The following is a 17,233-nucleotide window of genomic DNA, read 5'->3' as shown; positions in this document are numbered from 1 at the left end:
GAGTTAACAGCGATTAATCAACAGCCCTAATTAAAATGTACCTCTGCTAGAAACATTGTTACCATTACTCATTGTCCTATAAAGGAACTACTGACAATCTAGCCCATTCTTGTAGGTCTATTCTTCTGTCACTTATGACAGCACTTCTAGGCTTCTTCTTGTCTTAAAAACAGCCATGGGGTTACATTTAGATGAAAAATATTTTAAGATGCCCTAAAAATCTCAAATATTCCCTCCAACTTTCCAAAGGATAAAATAAATCAGATTTTGACAGAGACCAAATAGTGTAATCCACAAAAGTGATTCACTCAGAAAATTATGAACTTCTGACATGGTGGTTATAAATAAAGCAGTTCTGCAACATTAGCCTTTGCCACTAAGCTTTCAATGTAATAAAGTTGCAGTTTAGTTATTATTATTTTTTTTTTAAACAGAAGTAATACAACAATATCCACATACCTTGTCCATATGTAAAGTAAGGTTCGCTGCTGGTTTACCCATGGACATATCCCACAGAATTACAGTGTTGTCAGCTGAAGCACTTGCTAACACATTTCTAACAACATACAAAAGTAAAAGCTTTAGACATTTACATACATGTGAACAAACAGTGGCCCTAAGTCATAAATACACAGCCTGATTCTGATTTCCAGTAAGCCCAGGTCTACAGCCTACAACCTTCAAGCATAAAAAATAATCTGGCAGAAGAATATAACATTCAGTATTTAATAGTAATGTGTTACATATTTCTGCACAGAAAATCCAGGTTTGTACTGAAGGGATATACCTTTAGCAATTGCTCACACAGTTCTGTCCCATCCCCCCCCCCCACCTAAAAATATTCTCCCGTGAATTATATGGTACCAGTGATATAACTAAGAAATTTGGGGACTTATTCTTTTCTGTACATTTAAAGATTATGGAGTTTTTAAATATGAGCTACACAGTATAGATTTGAATATTGTATTGACACAGCTAAGAGACAGACAAACCCATTTTTGGCAAGTATTTTCCTCTTCAGACTCTCCACTAACTAAATAATTAACGGCCCGAACCTGCAGCTCTCCTCACAGAGTATCTTATTCTGACAAGTCACCTTACTGAAGTCAAAGGAGCTACTTGCAAGGTTTTTACATTTGGGCGCTCGTTTCATATTTAAACATTAATGGTGGTAAAGGCTGTAAATACAGAGATAAGAACTTGAATCAGACAAAGCCCAAGCAGCAGTGTCAGAAACTTATTAAACACACAACAAAAATCACCCTTATTTGTCTAAAGGCGTTAAATTATAAAATCTAAACACACTGTTTGAAGCCTTCCCCGCCATTTTCCATAGTAGAATGAAGTTCTTGAGTGAAAGACATCTGACATTCCTCCAAAACACTATTCCCCCAAAGCGACGCCACAGAGGGGAAATTTACAAAAGGCACAGTGCAGATTACAAGGACATTTGACAAATAATGCCCGTGAGGCCCTTCAGCCAGAAAGCAATTTGTAGGCAGCTGTCATAGCTTGTCTTACTTTTTAAAATGCAATTAAAAATGCTGCACTAAGACTGCTCTTTGAGTTCTTGACATGCACCCAACCTTTGCGTTTCAGGATTAGTTTTTCCTGCAACATCCACTGGTGTCAACAAGGTTATATTACTCAGTACACTATAGAACCAGGAATGCCAATCACTTATTCAGCTTCATACAGGGGTTTATCATCATCCAAGGTCACACAAATCACTCCTACAAAGATCAGCTGCTTTCAGTCATCATGAAAGTGACTTTCTAGTTACACGCTGCTGGTGTTAGCCATGATAAAGGCTGAACGATTGCAGACCGAGTATCATTGACTGAGCCATCACTAAATCACTTCTTACATTCACCGTAGTCATCTGACTCATTCTTTTTGCAGTAGACAACACATAGCCAATTAACATCTAATAATTTCTTATATGTTCAGGAGAATTTTTTCATCTGTAATATCTGGATAAAACCAGGAGTTTTCAGAGGAGATTGCTGACAGCTGCTGAAAATGAGTATGCAGAACTGACAAGTGTATCCCCAGAGAGTTAGCAGCAGTAGGAAAAGATCATACTGTATCTAATTGGAAAAGCCATTTACAAGAGCCTGGCTGAGGATCCTGTACTAACTGTGTTATTGAAAAACAACCCAGGTGACAGAAAGAAGGGCTTAATCACCATGCGCAGTAACTGCGGTTCTCTGAGATGTGGGTGCCTATGGGTGCTCCACTTCATGTGCACATATGCCTCTTGTGCCCTTGATTAGAGATTTTCAGCTAGCAGTGCCCATTCGGCCTGTGCACATGCCCTATGTTTTCCTCATGCTGAATACCAAGGCTATATAGCATTGAATCTGACAGTTTGGACTAGGGCATAATGTTTTGAAAACATATGCACTGAAGTCCATGTAGCAGCCCTACATATTTCAGATACTGGTACATTCTTTGGTAATGCCATAGATATTTATTGCCTGTGATCTGTATACTATCACCCACCCCACCCGCTTTTTTGGGGGGCAGGGGAGAAGGGAGGGTTGAGGATGAACGCTTGCAGCATCATAACAAGTGATAATACATCCAGATAGCACCTCAACAGTCTGAGTAGAAATCGAGAACCCTGTGGATCTATTTGTGAAAGAAATGAAGAGCTTAGGTGACTTGCTATATTGCTGTGTCCTATCTAAGTAGAAGGTTAATGCCTTTCTAACATCCAGAATGTGTAAACAGGATTCCTGTAGAGAACCACATGGCTTCAGCAAAAATACTGGTAGATGAATGGACTGATTAAGACAGAGCTCTGACAGAATCTTAGGTAAGAATTTAGGGTATGGATGTAAAGAGACCTTGTCCTTAAAGAAGATCGTAAGGGGTGGGGATAGGGAGGTGATCTGCCATTAGGGCTCCAATATCCATGACACTATGGGCTGACAGGATAGCTACTAAAAAATCCATCTTTATAGATAAATGCAACAGACAACAGGTTGTCATTGGTTCAAATGGAGGTCTCATGGAGGTAACTGAGGATCAGGTTGAGGTCCCAGGTTGGGACAGGGTTTCTAATCTGCAGATAGAGTCTCTAAACCCTTACTAAACCTAGACAATACTGGATGAGCAAATATGGAGAATCCTTCTACTGGAGGATGAAAGGTTGATATTGCAGTCAAATGGAACTTAAATCAAACTAATTGATAATCCCAATTTCTTTAGATCCAACATGTAAACCAGGATGACAAAGTGGCACCAAATCAGGCTGGAGGCAGCAATGCCAATGCCAATAGATGAATCTCTTCCATTTCTGCAGGTAAGTAATGTGGGTTGATCTTTCAGTAAGACCTGCTGTACTACTATAGAGCAGGAGGATTCTAATGCCGTAAACCATCCAGAAGCCACACCATCAGGTGGAGAACCAGTAGAGTGGGAGGAAGCACACAACCCACATCCTCTGATAGGAAATGCAGAACAGTCAGGAGCTTCAGCGACGGTTGGACACACAGGTAAAGCAGGTAAGGGTACAAAGCTTGTCTCAGTAAGGTTGCCAATATAAGGATAAATCTGGCTCTGTCCTATCTTGTTCACCACCCTTAGTATCAGTAAAGCTGGAGGAAACACAAGATAGAAGAACAGCGTCTCCCAAGGAGTGATTGCCCAAACCCTCATGAGCAGAAACGAGGACACTTCCTGTTCCTGGAACTCTTGCAGCCCCCATCTTCGGAATATACTATGCAGAACTTTGGTGTTTAGCTCCCATTCTAATCCTGTGAGAAGTATCTGCTGAAGATATCGGGTGTGGTGTTCTGAATACCTGTGAGGTAGACTGCTGAAATTTGCATCTGATGAGCTATGCACAAATCCCATAGTTTCATAGCTTCAGTGTACAGAGAGGAGGATCTCGCTCCTCCCTACCTGTTGATAAAAAACATGCAGGTTATATTGTCCTTCATGACCCTAGACTGATTTGCCCCGATAAGGGGTAAGAAATGAAGGCAACTGTTCCTGACAGCCCTGAGCTCCAACATATTGATGTGGAGACTGGTTTCTTGAGTTGTTCATCTGTCCCAAGTTGTGATGGTACTGAGCTGTGCTCCCCACCCTACCAGGATGCTGTTCAAGTCATTGATGGGGCTGGGTGACAGAAAGGAACACCTGCACAGATGCTGAGTTGATCCTTCCACCAGTCTAAGGAATTCCTCGCTTATAGCCTGTCTGTCCAAGGTGCACCTGACTGGAGAAAGGTTGTTCCGAGCAAACCCTGAAAGCAGCAGAAATGTAACCTTGTGTGATTGGTCACAAAGATGCAAACTGCCATGTGTCCCAAGAGCTGAAGACAGTTCCTTATTGTGGTTCAAGGGCTCCCTCGAATTGCCCATACCAAACCTGACATGGTTACAAATCTGTCTAAAGGAAGATAGGATCTGGTTGCCAACAAGTCCAAATAGGCCCCTATAAACTGTCTTCTGTACTGGGGTTAATGTGGATTTTTTTTCATTCAGCTGCAGACCCAACTCCTGGAACAGAGCAAGGGCTGTCTGGGAGGAAGATAACACTGCTTCGTAGGAACGGCCCTTGAGCAGCTAGTCATTAAGGTACAAGAAGACTAGGATTGCTTCTTGTCAGAGGTAAGCAGTGACTACTGCCAGGGCTTTGGAGAACACTCTGGGGGACAAGGAAAGACTGAAGTGAAACACTTGGTATTGGAAATGATCCTATCCTATAATGAAGCACAGATATTTCTTGTGTGATGAGTGTATTGTTATATGGAAATAAGCATCTTGTAGTTTGAGGGCCAGAAACCAAACCCCTTTCTCTAATGAAGGAATTACAGCTGCCCGAGCAACCATCCTGAATTTCTTTAGAAGTTTTAGATCTAAGATCGGTCTCCACCCTCCATTCTCCTTTGGTACAAGGAAATACTTTGAGTAAAATCCCTTGTCTTGTGAGGAGGAGTAGGAACTAGCTCTACTCTGCTATTCGAAGGAGAAAGTTCACTTCTTGTCTCAATAAAAGCTCATGAGCGGGATCACTGAAGAGGGACAGGGAGGGGGCTTGGAAGGGAGGGAGTGACGTAAAATGGATAGTATAGCCCAATGTTATGACCTCTACAATTCAAATGTCTGTAGTGACCTGCCTCCAAGCATGTTGGAATTAGGCAAGGTGGTCTCCAGACAGGGAGGTGGGCTAACAGGCACAGCAATAAATTTAGTTGGAGGATCTGAACTCTTGACCAACCCAACAAAACTATTGATTTGAAACTGGCTGGGCGGTCATGGAGAGTGGCTGGGCGATCATGGAGAGTGGCTGGGCAGCCCCCTCTCTCTGAAATCTGTGTCTTTCAGGTGGGTTTAGTGGATCTCTGGAACCCAAAAAACTAAGCGTGGACACAACCTCTGGGCAGTGTGTGACCTACTAAACCTTATCTTATACATATATATTTATATGCCCAGTGATCATAAAGTAACCCCAGAGTCCTTTAGAGAGTGCAAAGTCTCATCCATGGTTTCAGAGAACAGTTTACAAGCATCAAAGGGGAAGCCCTCCACAGTGTTCTGAAGTTTCTCAGAAACCCAGAGAGATGGAACCATGATGCCTTGTGCATAACCACCACTGTGGAGATGGACTTGGCAGCAGTGTCCACAGCATCAATGGATACTTGAACAGTTCTGGCCACCAACTGGCCCTCTGAGATGATGGACTGAAATTGCTCCTTATATTCTTGTGGCAGATGTTCAATAAAAGCAATGAATCTGTTATAGTTTGTAAAATTATATTTGGCCATGACAACCTGATAATTTGCAATCCTGAATTGCAGAGTTGCCAACGAATAGGCTTTTCATACAAAGAGAGCCAGTCTTTTCTGGTTCTTGTCATACATGGTAGACTTAGATAAGTACATCTTTATGGAAACCTTCCCTGAATCCTCCAAAGTCTTCTCTTTCTTAGAGGAAGCTTGTGCTGAGGTAGAAGAGGCACTAGATTAGTCCAGAGACCTGACTCAGAAGCTGGCCAAAGACATAGTGTTCCATCATTAACAGTTTGAGTTTAATCTCTCTGTTTTCCCTTGTCCTGGACTTGAGAGCCAAGCAGACATTGCACTTCTAGAAGATGTGGCACTCTCCCAAGCAATGGACACACTTATAGTGGCTGTCGCTCATAGCGACATACAGCCTCTCAGCATCTGAAACCTAGCAAGCCAGGGTTGGGGGGGGGGGGGTCTCTTGAGAAGAAAAAGAAGAGTAAAACAATCCTCTCACTACTTATCTAAATAACTCACTATAAAAACTCTCTCAATCACTAAAGAAATAGTGCAAAAGCAGAGGCACGCTCAATGTGGACTCGCTAAGACTTCCTCTCAGGCCAAGGCAGTTGAGAAGGAATGGAGGGTCGTTTAACCATGCATCCTTAACATAGCCTGACTATTGGGCACAAAGAGGCCGAATTGACACAGTTAACTGAAAATCTTCAATCAAGGGCTCAAGAGGTGCATGAGTCCCAAGAGGGACACTACTCAAAGAACTAATGAAGAAGCTGCTGTTCTTAACTTTAGCATGAAGGTCTGACTGCTCCCCTTTTGACAGGGTAACTGCATGTTGCTCTGGCAGTGGGAAGCAAACCCTAAAGCTGGTGCAGCCAAGCAACAGAGGACTCCATCTGCCTTTCGCAGGGAGATAGAGACAATTCTATATCTGTGCTATAGTAGCTCCTTCAACACCTCTCCCTGCTTTCTGACTTCAGCACAGGGGGAAGAGCCAGGGAAAAAGAGGGCATGGCCGGGGATTCCCTGCACATCAGCCACCCTGTCCATCGGAATCTGGCACAATTCTGAGCCACTTTTGGACAATTCTGATTTGCCCCATGGACCAAATCATGCCAGGACAGCAGGTGCACCGAGATGGCTAAAAGCCACCTTTGTTTGACATACAAATTTTAAAAATACAAGTCACAAAAAAACCAAAACAAACAAAACACAACAAAAAACACTTTAAAAAAAAAAAAACCGAGACAGTCTCAATTTTCACTTGTGTAGAATTCAAGTACTTTTCAGCTGGATTAACTTCTGCACTACATTAAGTTCATCTTTAAACAATAAAGTTATAGGTATGTATACATACTTCATACAAAGCCATGTACACTAATTTATAATTATGTGTATATAATTATTCAAGTGTTCTTTTACCTGTTTTGCTTATTCCATGAAAGGTCAAGAACTGCATCAGTATGCCCATCCTGATTCCCTTCTGTAGATGAATTCTGTATACAGATACATTTTAAAAGAGGTTTAAAAAAGTTATAGCTTCCAGGAAAAATCATGTATTTATTGTTCAATAACGTACTGTTATATGTGCATATTAGGAACAGCATGATAATTCAACATATTCCCACCTGCTGAAATCCTCTCTGTACAGAGCTGCCTCTGCAGCACCTCCGCTCAGCTTGCCTCTTTTCCCCTTTCTTCCTTTATCTGGCCAGCATGCAGCAATAGTTACACTCCCTTTCGCCAGCTGGCACAAATTCAAATATTCATCAGTTGTCCTGGAACATCTTTGGGTCCCCACATTCTCTCTGCTCACTCCTATTGTTCTGGTTCCCACTCTGCCCCCTTCTCCTCAATCAACATTTATTCACTACCTCCTAATGACTACCCTTTTAACAAAAAAAAATATATTAAGGAATTAAAGGGTTAAGCTACAAAGAACATTGTTCTGAGTAAATGGGAGTCCTCCAGGGTCCTTCCTCCTCCTATTTTTCCCTCCACTAACCTGTAAGTGAGAGAGATCCTCTAGATTTTTAAATTAATGAAATGCTACTGCAAACACTAGTTGTATATGTCCAAACTTTGTAGCAACAAGTTACATAGAATCATTACCCTCCTCCATTGGGCCTTCTGCGATCTGAAGGTCGGAGGGGGTAAAAAAGGTAATCCTTTTCTCAATTACTCAGAAGAGTGGGCTCTTGAGCTGGATGATGTAAAGATCAGCAGCTACTTGGATAGAGCCATGTCTACAGTTTCTGTGAACTGCCCAAATAGCATCTTTCCAATGCAGTGTCTCTGGCAGAGGTAACTAAACAAGACCTACTTTAATTTAAAAAAAAAAAGATGCAAGTATCTGAGTGCATTACTGGGCTCCTAACTTCACAAACCAAAGACATGGTCCCTGCCTGCAGCTTTTACAATCTAAACAGATCAGCAGACAAGCATTATTTACCTTCTTTCCCTTTTTCTTCTTCTTCTTTTCTTTTTTACTTCCAAGGGAAAAGACTGGCTCTAGAGAATCCACTATATCAAGGTCCCAGACCTCAACAACAGGGGTCATATTACCCACTGCAACATAATTTCCTGCAGTAAGAAAAGCAAATGGCAGCTATAGTATTTATTTAGATTAACATACGCAAAGAGTGCAGGATGATACAACCATTTCATTACTTATTTTAAATTAATGCCTGTGTCCAGAGTCTTTCATATTTTGGCATATTTTTGGCAGTTGTACGTGGTTAGTGTCCATTCAAAGATACACCAGCAGAAATTGCCTGCAAAAAGGTATGTCAGAGTTGTAGAGTTTAAGGCCAGAAGGGACCATTAGATTATCTTGTATGACCTCCTGTATAGCACAGGCCGCTGCCACCACCCCACCCAGCACCCACACATCAAACCCAACTTCCGAAATGGGGCCAAAATATTACTGTCCAGGGAGATAAGACTATTATGTGCCACAGGCACAGAATAGGATGGACCAAGGTGCACCAGTGCACAATGCCCTGCAGTGGCAGGGAAATGATTAAATGAGATATACCAGATAATCCTGACAAGTGACCTGCATCTAGGCATTGCAAAGGAAGGTGAAAATCCTCCAACATTACTGCCAATCTGACTTGAGGGTAAATTCCTTCCCGACCCCATATATGGTGATCTACTAGATCCTGAGCTTGTCAGCAAGAACTAGCCAGCCAAACACCTTTGAGAGAGAAAATGCTCAGTGCCACCTCAGAGCCCTAGCCCAGACCATGTAATGTCCCTTCTTTAGCCACGGTCATCTGAAGCTTCAGAGGAAAAAAGATTTAAAAAAAAACAACCCTAAACCTTCCAGAACACATTGGGGGCGAAAAATCCCTTCATGACTCTGCCATGAGCAGTGGCTGACTGAAACCCTGAAGCATGAGCTTTAAGAACATAGAACATAAACCAGAAGTGAGCCCCAGGGCTGTTGAGCCCTGCCTCTTACCATCACAAGCAATCCTGTCACACAATTACACTCAGAGCCAACTTTATGTATGTACCCTCCCTTTAGAACAATTAATGATAAAAATGCAAAGAAAAATATGTACAGCCTCCAAAATTATAAAATATAATTTTTAGTGTGTTAGTTTAAAATAAATTTGATTGACTCTGTTGGTTTTGTTCAGAGAAGACATGCCCAAACACATCTGCAAACAACAAGTCTAAAGAAAAGTTTTCCATTAGCCTGCCTAGTAGATTTGGTTTGTCATTGGTATTAGTACTGGTGTTTTAGTTTAGTCATTTGGTATAATGACATTACTAAAAGAACCCAGCAGATATATATGAAAGCATTTACAGCTCTAAAATAAATAAATAAAATTGTTCATTGTGATGGGCTGTACCCAGCCCTTTGTGGCCCCCTGCTGGAGGCACTGAGGTCCTACTACACCCTGCTCCAGGAAGGAGCAGTGAAGGTGGGTCCTCAAGGCCCAAGAAAAACCAAAAGAAAGCAGCCAATCAAGAACCTAGCAGGCTCAGATAAAAGGAGATGCAGGATCTTAGCAGGTCAGTTCCTGGCTGGGACCAGAGAGATGAGGAAGGGTGCTCCTCTTTGGAGAAAGGAGCTTGATGGGCTCCATTTACTGGACTGGGAGAGAGAAAATACCTGAGAACTTTAACCCTAAGGTAATGGGCGAAGGTAAAGTGACTAGTAGAAAGAGCCCCAGGGAATGAAGTAGCAACTAAGTGAAGGAAGCAGTATGTGACTGCTGTTTATAGGACTCCTAGACTGAAACCTGGAGTAGTGGGCAGGCCAAGGTTCCCCCATTGGCAAAGGGGCCTAAGCCCAAGAGGGGGACAAGGCTCCTTCAGAAGCCTGAGCCGAGGGCCACATTTAAAGGCCCAGAAACAGGGCTGAAGACCCTAGTGAGAGGAGATAGTTTGGTGAACTACTTGCTACCCCAGAAGGGGTTCATTTTTCAACTGTATGACTTGGCTGCAAGGCTGAGCCACTGAAGACCTGTCTTTTAAGGTAGGCAACCTACAGGGGGTGCCATGAGTGGGATAAAGATTGCAGTATCACACCCTGCCAGTAGGAGGCACTCAGGAGGTGAGCACCCTGTTACATTCACCACCATGTTTAATTTTTCCTCTCATGTCTTGGCTTTGCTTCTGTATTAATATTGCTGCAGGAGACCATTATTTAGTCACAGCATTTTAAGTTAATTATGCAGTTCATATTCAAAGATTGCTATTGTTAGACAGCTATGATCCCTTTTGGCACCCTAAAGACATTTATTACCTGGAGATTCATCAGGATTAGGATCAAAATTAAGCCACTCCACACTTAGAGGGTATGCAGGTAAGAGGATATCATGGTGTACATAAAATGAGTCCTCTTCATGATTATAAACTGAAAGAGAGAATTTGAAAAACACTTGTCAGTGGAGAGAAAAATAAGACACTCTACGTAGTGCATTCCCATACAGCCAGATGGAGCAAATATTAATATTCTCAGTGTAGAGATAATGTCTGGAAGCTACATTTATGATATTGTCAGTTTCTAGCAGAGAGCCACAGCCTCTCTATATGATGTTAGGCACCACAGAACACTTACTTTAGGTGACAAATTCAACAGACCACAGAATGACTTACTTATCTACATCAAGTACAGACTGATTCAGTTTATGCCTTGCACAGGCTACATCTTCATTTGTGTTTGTGAGACTATTTTAAAACATCTGGTATATAAGAGACACTTGCTGCTTATGTGTATTTATAAAATAAGAATGATAGAGTATTATTGACAGGCTGATGTTTCACTGTATAGGTTCTCAATATATTTATATAGGTCAGGGTTCATTAGCGTTTGTTACAGAGTTAAGAGCACAAGAAATATAGTTGTGCCAGATGCCAACATCTATTCAAAAGCCAGGATAAATGGAGAACAACAGAGGGAGCAGTCCTGCAAAGCCACAGGGACCAGACTGGATAAGTAGTATTTTCTAGGCCTGCTTTTATGACCAAATATTGTTTACTCACGGTGAACCTCTAGACTGCAGTGGTCCTTATCAACTCTTCCACAAATGATCAAATTGTCACTGGGCTTAATCAAAAAATCTTCTTGCTCATATTGTTCCTAAGGGCCAAGGAAAAGAGAGAACTTAAGGAGTTAAAAAAAATAGAAATTTTCTGAAGCACAGAATATTAATTCATAGAATCACAGACTTTAAGGTCAGAAGGGACCATTATGATCATCTAGTGACCTCCTGCACAACGCAGGCTACAGAATCTCACCCACCCACTCCTGTATCAAACCTGTGTCTGAGCCACTGAAGTCCTCAAATCATGGTTTAATGACTTCAAGATGCAGGGAATCTTCCAGCAAATGACCTATGCCCCATGCTGCAGAGGAAGGCGAAAAACCTCCAGGGCCTCTGCCAATCTGCCCTGGAGGAAAATTCCTTCCCGACCCCAAATATGGTGATCAGCTAAATCCTGAGCATGTGGGCAAGACTCACCAGCCAGATACCCAGGAAAGAATTCTCTGTAATAACTCAGATCCCACCCTATCTAACATCCCATCACAATTTACTGCTAATAGTCAAAGACCAATTAATTGCCGAAATTAGGCTACCCCATTATACCATCCTCTCCACAGACTTATCAAGCTTAGTCTTGAAGCCAGATATGTCTTTTGCCCCCACTACTCCCCTTGGAAGGCTGTTCCAGAACTTCACTCCTCTAATGGTTAGAAACCTTCATCTAATTTCAAGTCTAAACTTCCTGATGGTCAGTTTATATCCATTTGTTCTTGTGTACACATTGGTACTGAGCTTAAATAATTCCTTTCCCTCCCTGGTATTTATCCCTCTGATACATTTAGAGAGAGCAATCATATCTCCCCTTAGCCTTCTTTTGGTTAGGCTAAACAAGCCAAGCTCTCAAGTCTCCTTTCATAAGACAGGTTTTCCATTCCTCTGATCATTCTAGTAGCCCTTCTCTGTACTGTTCCAGTTTGAATTCATCCTTCTTAAACATGGGAGACCAGAACTGCACACAGTATTCCAGATGAGGTATCACCAGTGCCTTGTACTAACACCTCTTTATCTCTACTGGAAATACCTCGCCTGATGCATCCCAAGACCACATTAGCTTTTTTCACGGCTAAATCACATTAGCGGCTCATAGTCATCCTGTGATCAAACCAATACTTCGAGGACCTTCTCCTCTGTTACTTCCAACTGATGTGTCCCTAGCTTATAACAATAGTTCTTTTTATTAAATCCTAAATGCATAACCTTGCATTTTTCACTACTAAATTTCATCCTATTACTATTACTCCAGTTTACAAGATCATCCAGATCTTCCTGTAGGATATCCCGGTCCTTCTCTGTGTTAGCAATACCTCCCAGCTTTGTGTCATCTGCAAACTTTATTAGCACATTCCCATTTTTTGTGCCAAGGTCAGTAATAAAAAGATTAAATAAGATTGGTCCCAAAACCGATCCCTGAGGAACTCCACTAGTAAAATCCCTCCAGCCTGACAGTTCACCTTTCAGTATAACCCATTGTAGTCTCCCCTTTAACCAGTTCCTTATCCACCTTTCAATTTTCATGTTGATCCTCATCTTTTCCAATTTAGCTAATAATTCCCCATGTAGAACCGTGTCAAATGTCTTACTGAAATCGAGGTAAATTAGATCTACTGCGTTTCCTCTGTCTAAAAAATCTGTTACCTTCTTTGAGAAGGAGATCAGGTTGATTTGGCATGATCTACCTTTTGTAAAACCAGGTTGTATTTTATCCCAATTACCACTGACCTCAATGTCCCTAACTACTTTCTCTTTCAAATTTTTTTTCCAAGACATTGCATACTACAGATGTCAAGCTAACAAGCTTGTAGTTGCCCGGATCACATTTTTTCCCCTTTCTTAAAGATAGAAACTATGTTAGCAATTCTCCAGTTGTACAGTATAATCCCTGATCTTACAGATTCATTAAAAACTCTTGCTAATGGGCTAGCAATTTCATGTGCCAGTTTCTTTAATATTCTTGGATGAAGATTATCTGGGCTCCCTGATTTAGTCCCATTAAGCTGTTAGAGTTTGGCTTCTACCTCAGATGTGGTAATACCTACCTCCATATCCTCATTCCCATTTGTCATCCTACCATTAACCGTAAACTCCTCATTAAAGACTGAGGTAAAGTATTTGTTTAGATGTTGGGCCATGCCTAGATTATCCTTAACCTCCACTCCATCCTCTGTGTTTAGCGGTCCCACTTCTTCTTTCTTGGTTTTCTTCTTACGTATATGGCTATAGAACCTTTTACTATTGGTTTTAATTCCTCAAACTCTACATGGCTTTTGGCCTGTCTCACTTTATCCCTACATGTTCTGACCTCAATAAGGTAGCTTTCCTTGGTGATCACTCCCATCTTCCACTCCTCATAGGCTTTCTGCTTTTTCTTAATCCCCTCTCTGAGATGCCTGCTCATCCAGCTTGGTCTACAACTCCTGCCTATAAATTTTTTCCCCTTTCTTGGGATGCAGGCTTCTGATACTTTCTGCAACTTTGACTTGAAGTAATTCCAGGCCTCCTCCACCTTTAGATCCCCAAGTTCTTCAGTCCAATCCACTTCCCTAACTAATTTCCTTTATTTTTTAAAATTAGCCCTTTTGAAATAAAAAACCCTAGTCACAGATCTATTTTTGTTTATCCTCGCATTTAGTTTAAACTGAATTAGCTCATGATCGCTCGAACCAAGGTTGTCTCCTACAACCATTTCTTCTATGAGGTCCTCACTACTCACCAAAACCAAATCTAAAATGGCATCCCTTCTTGTTGGTTCAGCAACTACTTGGAGAAGAAATCCATTAGCTGTTGCTTCTAGGAAAATCTGAGCCCTATTACTATTACTAGCACTTGTCCTCCAGTCTATATCTGAGAAGTTAAAGTCTCCCATGATCACACAATTCCCATTAATATTTTCTTCATTAAAAAGGACTCTATCTACATTCAAATCGGATCCTGGCGGTCTGTAGCACACCCCACACATTATCTCAGGGGAGGCTCTAAGTAGCTTTCTTCCCCAATGTGATTTTTTGCCCAGACTGTCTTATCCATTCCATCCCTTCTTATTTCTTTACTGTCTACCTCATCATTGATATACAATGCTACTCCACCATCTTTGCCTTTATTTCTGTCCTTTCTAAGCAGCACATACCCTTCAATACCTGTACTCCAGTCATGACTACTATTCCACCATGTTTCTGCTATCCCTATAAAGTCTAGTTTCACTTCCTGCACCAGTAACTCTAGTTCCTCCATTTTGTTACATAGGCTCCTCGCATGGGTGTACAAACATCTTAATTTTTGCTATTTGGCTTTGCTCACACTCTTTACCCAATTAGGCCCAGACATTCTACCACCAGCATCACCTATTAGAATGGTATCTACACTACCCTTCCTCTGTATGCCTATTCTCCTACCCACAGCTGTGTCCTTTCTTACTTCATTTGCTTCCCTCTCAATATTAAAATCTGGCATGGAGATTACCTGGACATCTCCCAACCATCTCCCCCCAATTCCTAGTTTAAAGCTCTCTTAATCAGTTGTGCCAGCCTCCATCCTAGAAGTTTATTTCCCTCCCTCTCAGGTGAAGTCCATCCCTAGAGAACAGTCTTCTGTCCATGAATGCCTCCCAGTGGCTGTACATCCCAAAGCCCTCCTTATAACACCACTGCCTGAGCCATCTGTTGATCATCACAATCTTGTCACACCTTTGTTGCCCTTCTCTAGGAACAGGCACAATCCCACTGAAGATCACCTGAACCTCCATTTCCTTAAGTGTCTTCTCCAGCCTGGCATAGTCTCCCTTGATATGTTCCTGTGAGAATCTAGCCGTATCACTTGTTCCCACATGAAGGACAATCAGTGGATTCTTTCCCGCTCCCATTAGGATCCTCTTCAGTCTCAGGTCCACATCCCGTATCTTAGCACCCGGTAGACAGCACACCCTTCTGTTCTCTGGATCAGCTCTGGTTACAGGCCTGTCTATTCTTCCCAGCAAGGAGTCCCCAATCATGTGGACCTGCCTTTTCCTGGTGACGGTGCAATTCTCCGGTCTATCCCCTTTAATTTGTGTTTAATGCAGGGGTCGGCAACTTTTCAGAAGTGGTGTGCTGAGTCTTCATTTATTCACTCTAAATTAAGATTTTGCGTGCCAGTCATACATTTTAACGCTTTTAGAAGGTATCTTTCTATAAGTCTATAATATATAACTAAACTATTCTTGTATGTAAAGTAAAGGTTTTCAAAATGTTTAAGCAGCTTCATTCAAAATTAAATTAAAATGCAGAGCCCCCTGGACCGGTGGCCAGGACCCGGGCAGTGTGAGTGCCACTGAAAATCAGCTCGCATGCTGCCTTCGGCACATGTGCCATAGGTTGCCTACCCCTGGTCTACAGGGATGTCACTTGTATCTTCCTGAACAATCTCAATAAAACTTTTATGGAGGCCCTCTGCAATCCACTTCCAAAGGTTTCTAGAGCAGCAGCCTTATTTCTTCCTCTGCGATTGGACACTCTCCGATGTCATTCTGTGATGAGCTTGCCTGGCACCACTGCAGTCAACAAGTTAGTGGCAAACGAGCCCAGGCAGATACAGGTTGCCAGCTGCAGTTGTACTCTGTGCCTCTGTTACCTTCAGGAGTGAGATATCAGCTAAAATCACCACTGCCAATCTTCAATGCCACTGACCTATACTCATGGAAATAAGGACCAAAATATTGTTTCACGCAACCAAAAAAATCTTCATGCCCTCCTCCATTCCCATCCTCGCTCCTGGCAGGCCATACCCACTACGGCTGGGGCAAAAGAGCAGTGCTGTGCAGAGGCTCTCCAAAGCTGAAGTGCCAATAAGCATGTCTTATTAAAAAGATTTATGAAAATAAGGGAAGGAAATTCTGAAACTTATCCCGCACTTTCCACTGTGGCTGTAAATCCAATGATACATCTGTCTGTTTTACTGGTAGCTGCTGCTGTTGCAGCCTTGAAGGATGCCCCCTCTACATCCATGGAATGCCTGACCCTGATGAAGAAGAGAAAGAAGAGTACCAGGGAAGATATCCAGGACACAGCAGGCAGCTACAACCATTGAGATGATTTTCTCACTACGATCCAGTCTTGTGAGTAAACACTGAGAGCATCTCTTCAATCTACCACAAGCACAGTCAATTGTCATTCTGCACCTGCTGAGGTGTTAGCGGAATCTTTCCTCAGTGCTGTTGAGTTAGCCACTATACGGCCTCATAAGCCAGAAAGAAAAGAGTAGGCTGGGTCCCTCAGGATCTCTACAGTATTTCAATATCACCAATGATAATCCACTGTTGGAAAAGAATATTCCTGCTTGCTGCTTTCTGAACAGTCCTGTGTTCTTAAAGATATGAGCCTCATGCACCTTCCCTGATCAGCCCACATTGATACTGGTGAAGCATCCTATTGCCCCATGGCAATTAAAGAACTCCACTACTGCAGAGAGATCCACTATGTATTGCATATTGCCAAGAATCACAGTCCTGAATAAAGCAGACAATTAAGGGTCCTACACACTTGCATGACAATGGCCCCTACCATGGATTTTCCAATTCCAAAATGATTTTACACTGACTGGTAGCAATCTGGTATTGCAAGCTTCAAGAGTGTGATCACCATTTGTTTTTCAACTATCAGTGCAGTTCTCATTTTGGTGTCCATGTGCTGGAAGGCTGGGCTGAGCATCGGATGCAGATCCGGAACGTCACCTTTCATGTCTGAAAGTTCTGCAGACACCGCTCGCCATACCAAACCTGCATTATGATGTTATCCCACCAGTCAGTGCTTGTTTCCCAGGCCCAGAAGTGGGGCTCTGGAGTCTGCAGCTGCTCTGTGAACACCATCAACAACCCTAAGCTGTTTTTTTGCTATGTCCTTAACAATATGTCCTCAAAGAAACAGTTATATCCCCCATCACT

General features: G+C 42.2%; 1 protein-coding gene across 3 annotated transcripts in view; it reads right to left on the bottom strand.

The window, feature by feature from the left end:
- PWP1 (PWP1 homolog, endonuclein) overlaps positions 1–17,233 on the bottom strand; it is a 39,406-nt gene that overhangs the window by 14,931 nt on the left and 7,242 nt on the right. For all 3 annotated transcript variants that reach the window (XM_030545147.1, XM_030545152.1, XM_030545160.1), the window contains 5 exons: positions 11,261–11,357; positions 10,521–10,631; positions 8,211–8,341; positions 7,181–7,254; positions 460–556 (listed from right to left, as the gene is read on the bottom strand). In XM_030545147.1, the coding sequence (XP_030401007.1) occupies positions 460–556; positions 7,181–7,254; positions 8,211–8,341; positions 10,521–10,631; positions 11,261–11,357 (510 nt within the window). The remainder of the gene's footprint in view (positions 1–459; positions 557–7,180; positions 7,255–8,210; positions 8,342–10,520; positions 10,632–11,260; positions 11,358–17,233) is intronic.

Source organism: Gopherus evgoodei, chromosome 1, assembly GCF_007399415.2.
Source record: "Gopherus evgoodei ecotype Sinaloan lineage chromosome 1, rGopEvg1_v1.p, whole genome shotgun sequence".
NCBI lineage: Eukaryota > Metazoa > Chordata > Testudines > Testudinidae > Gopherus > Gopherus evgoodei.
This window is presented reverse-complemented; position numbering and strand designations above follow the sequence as displayed.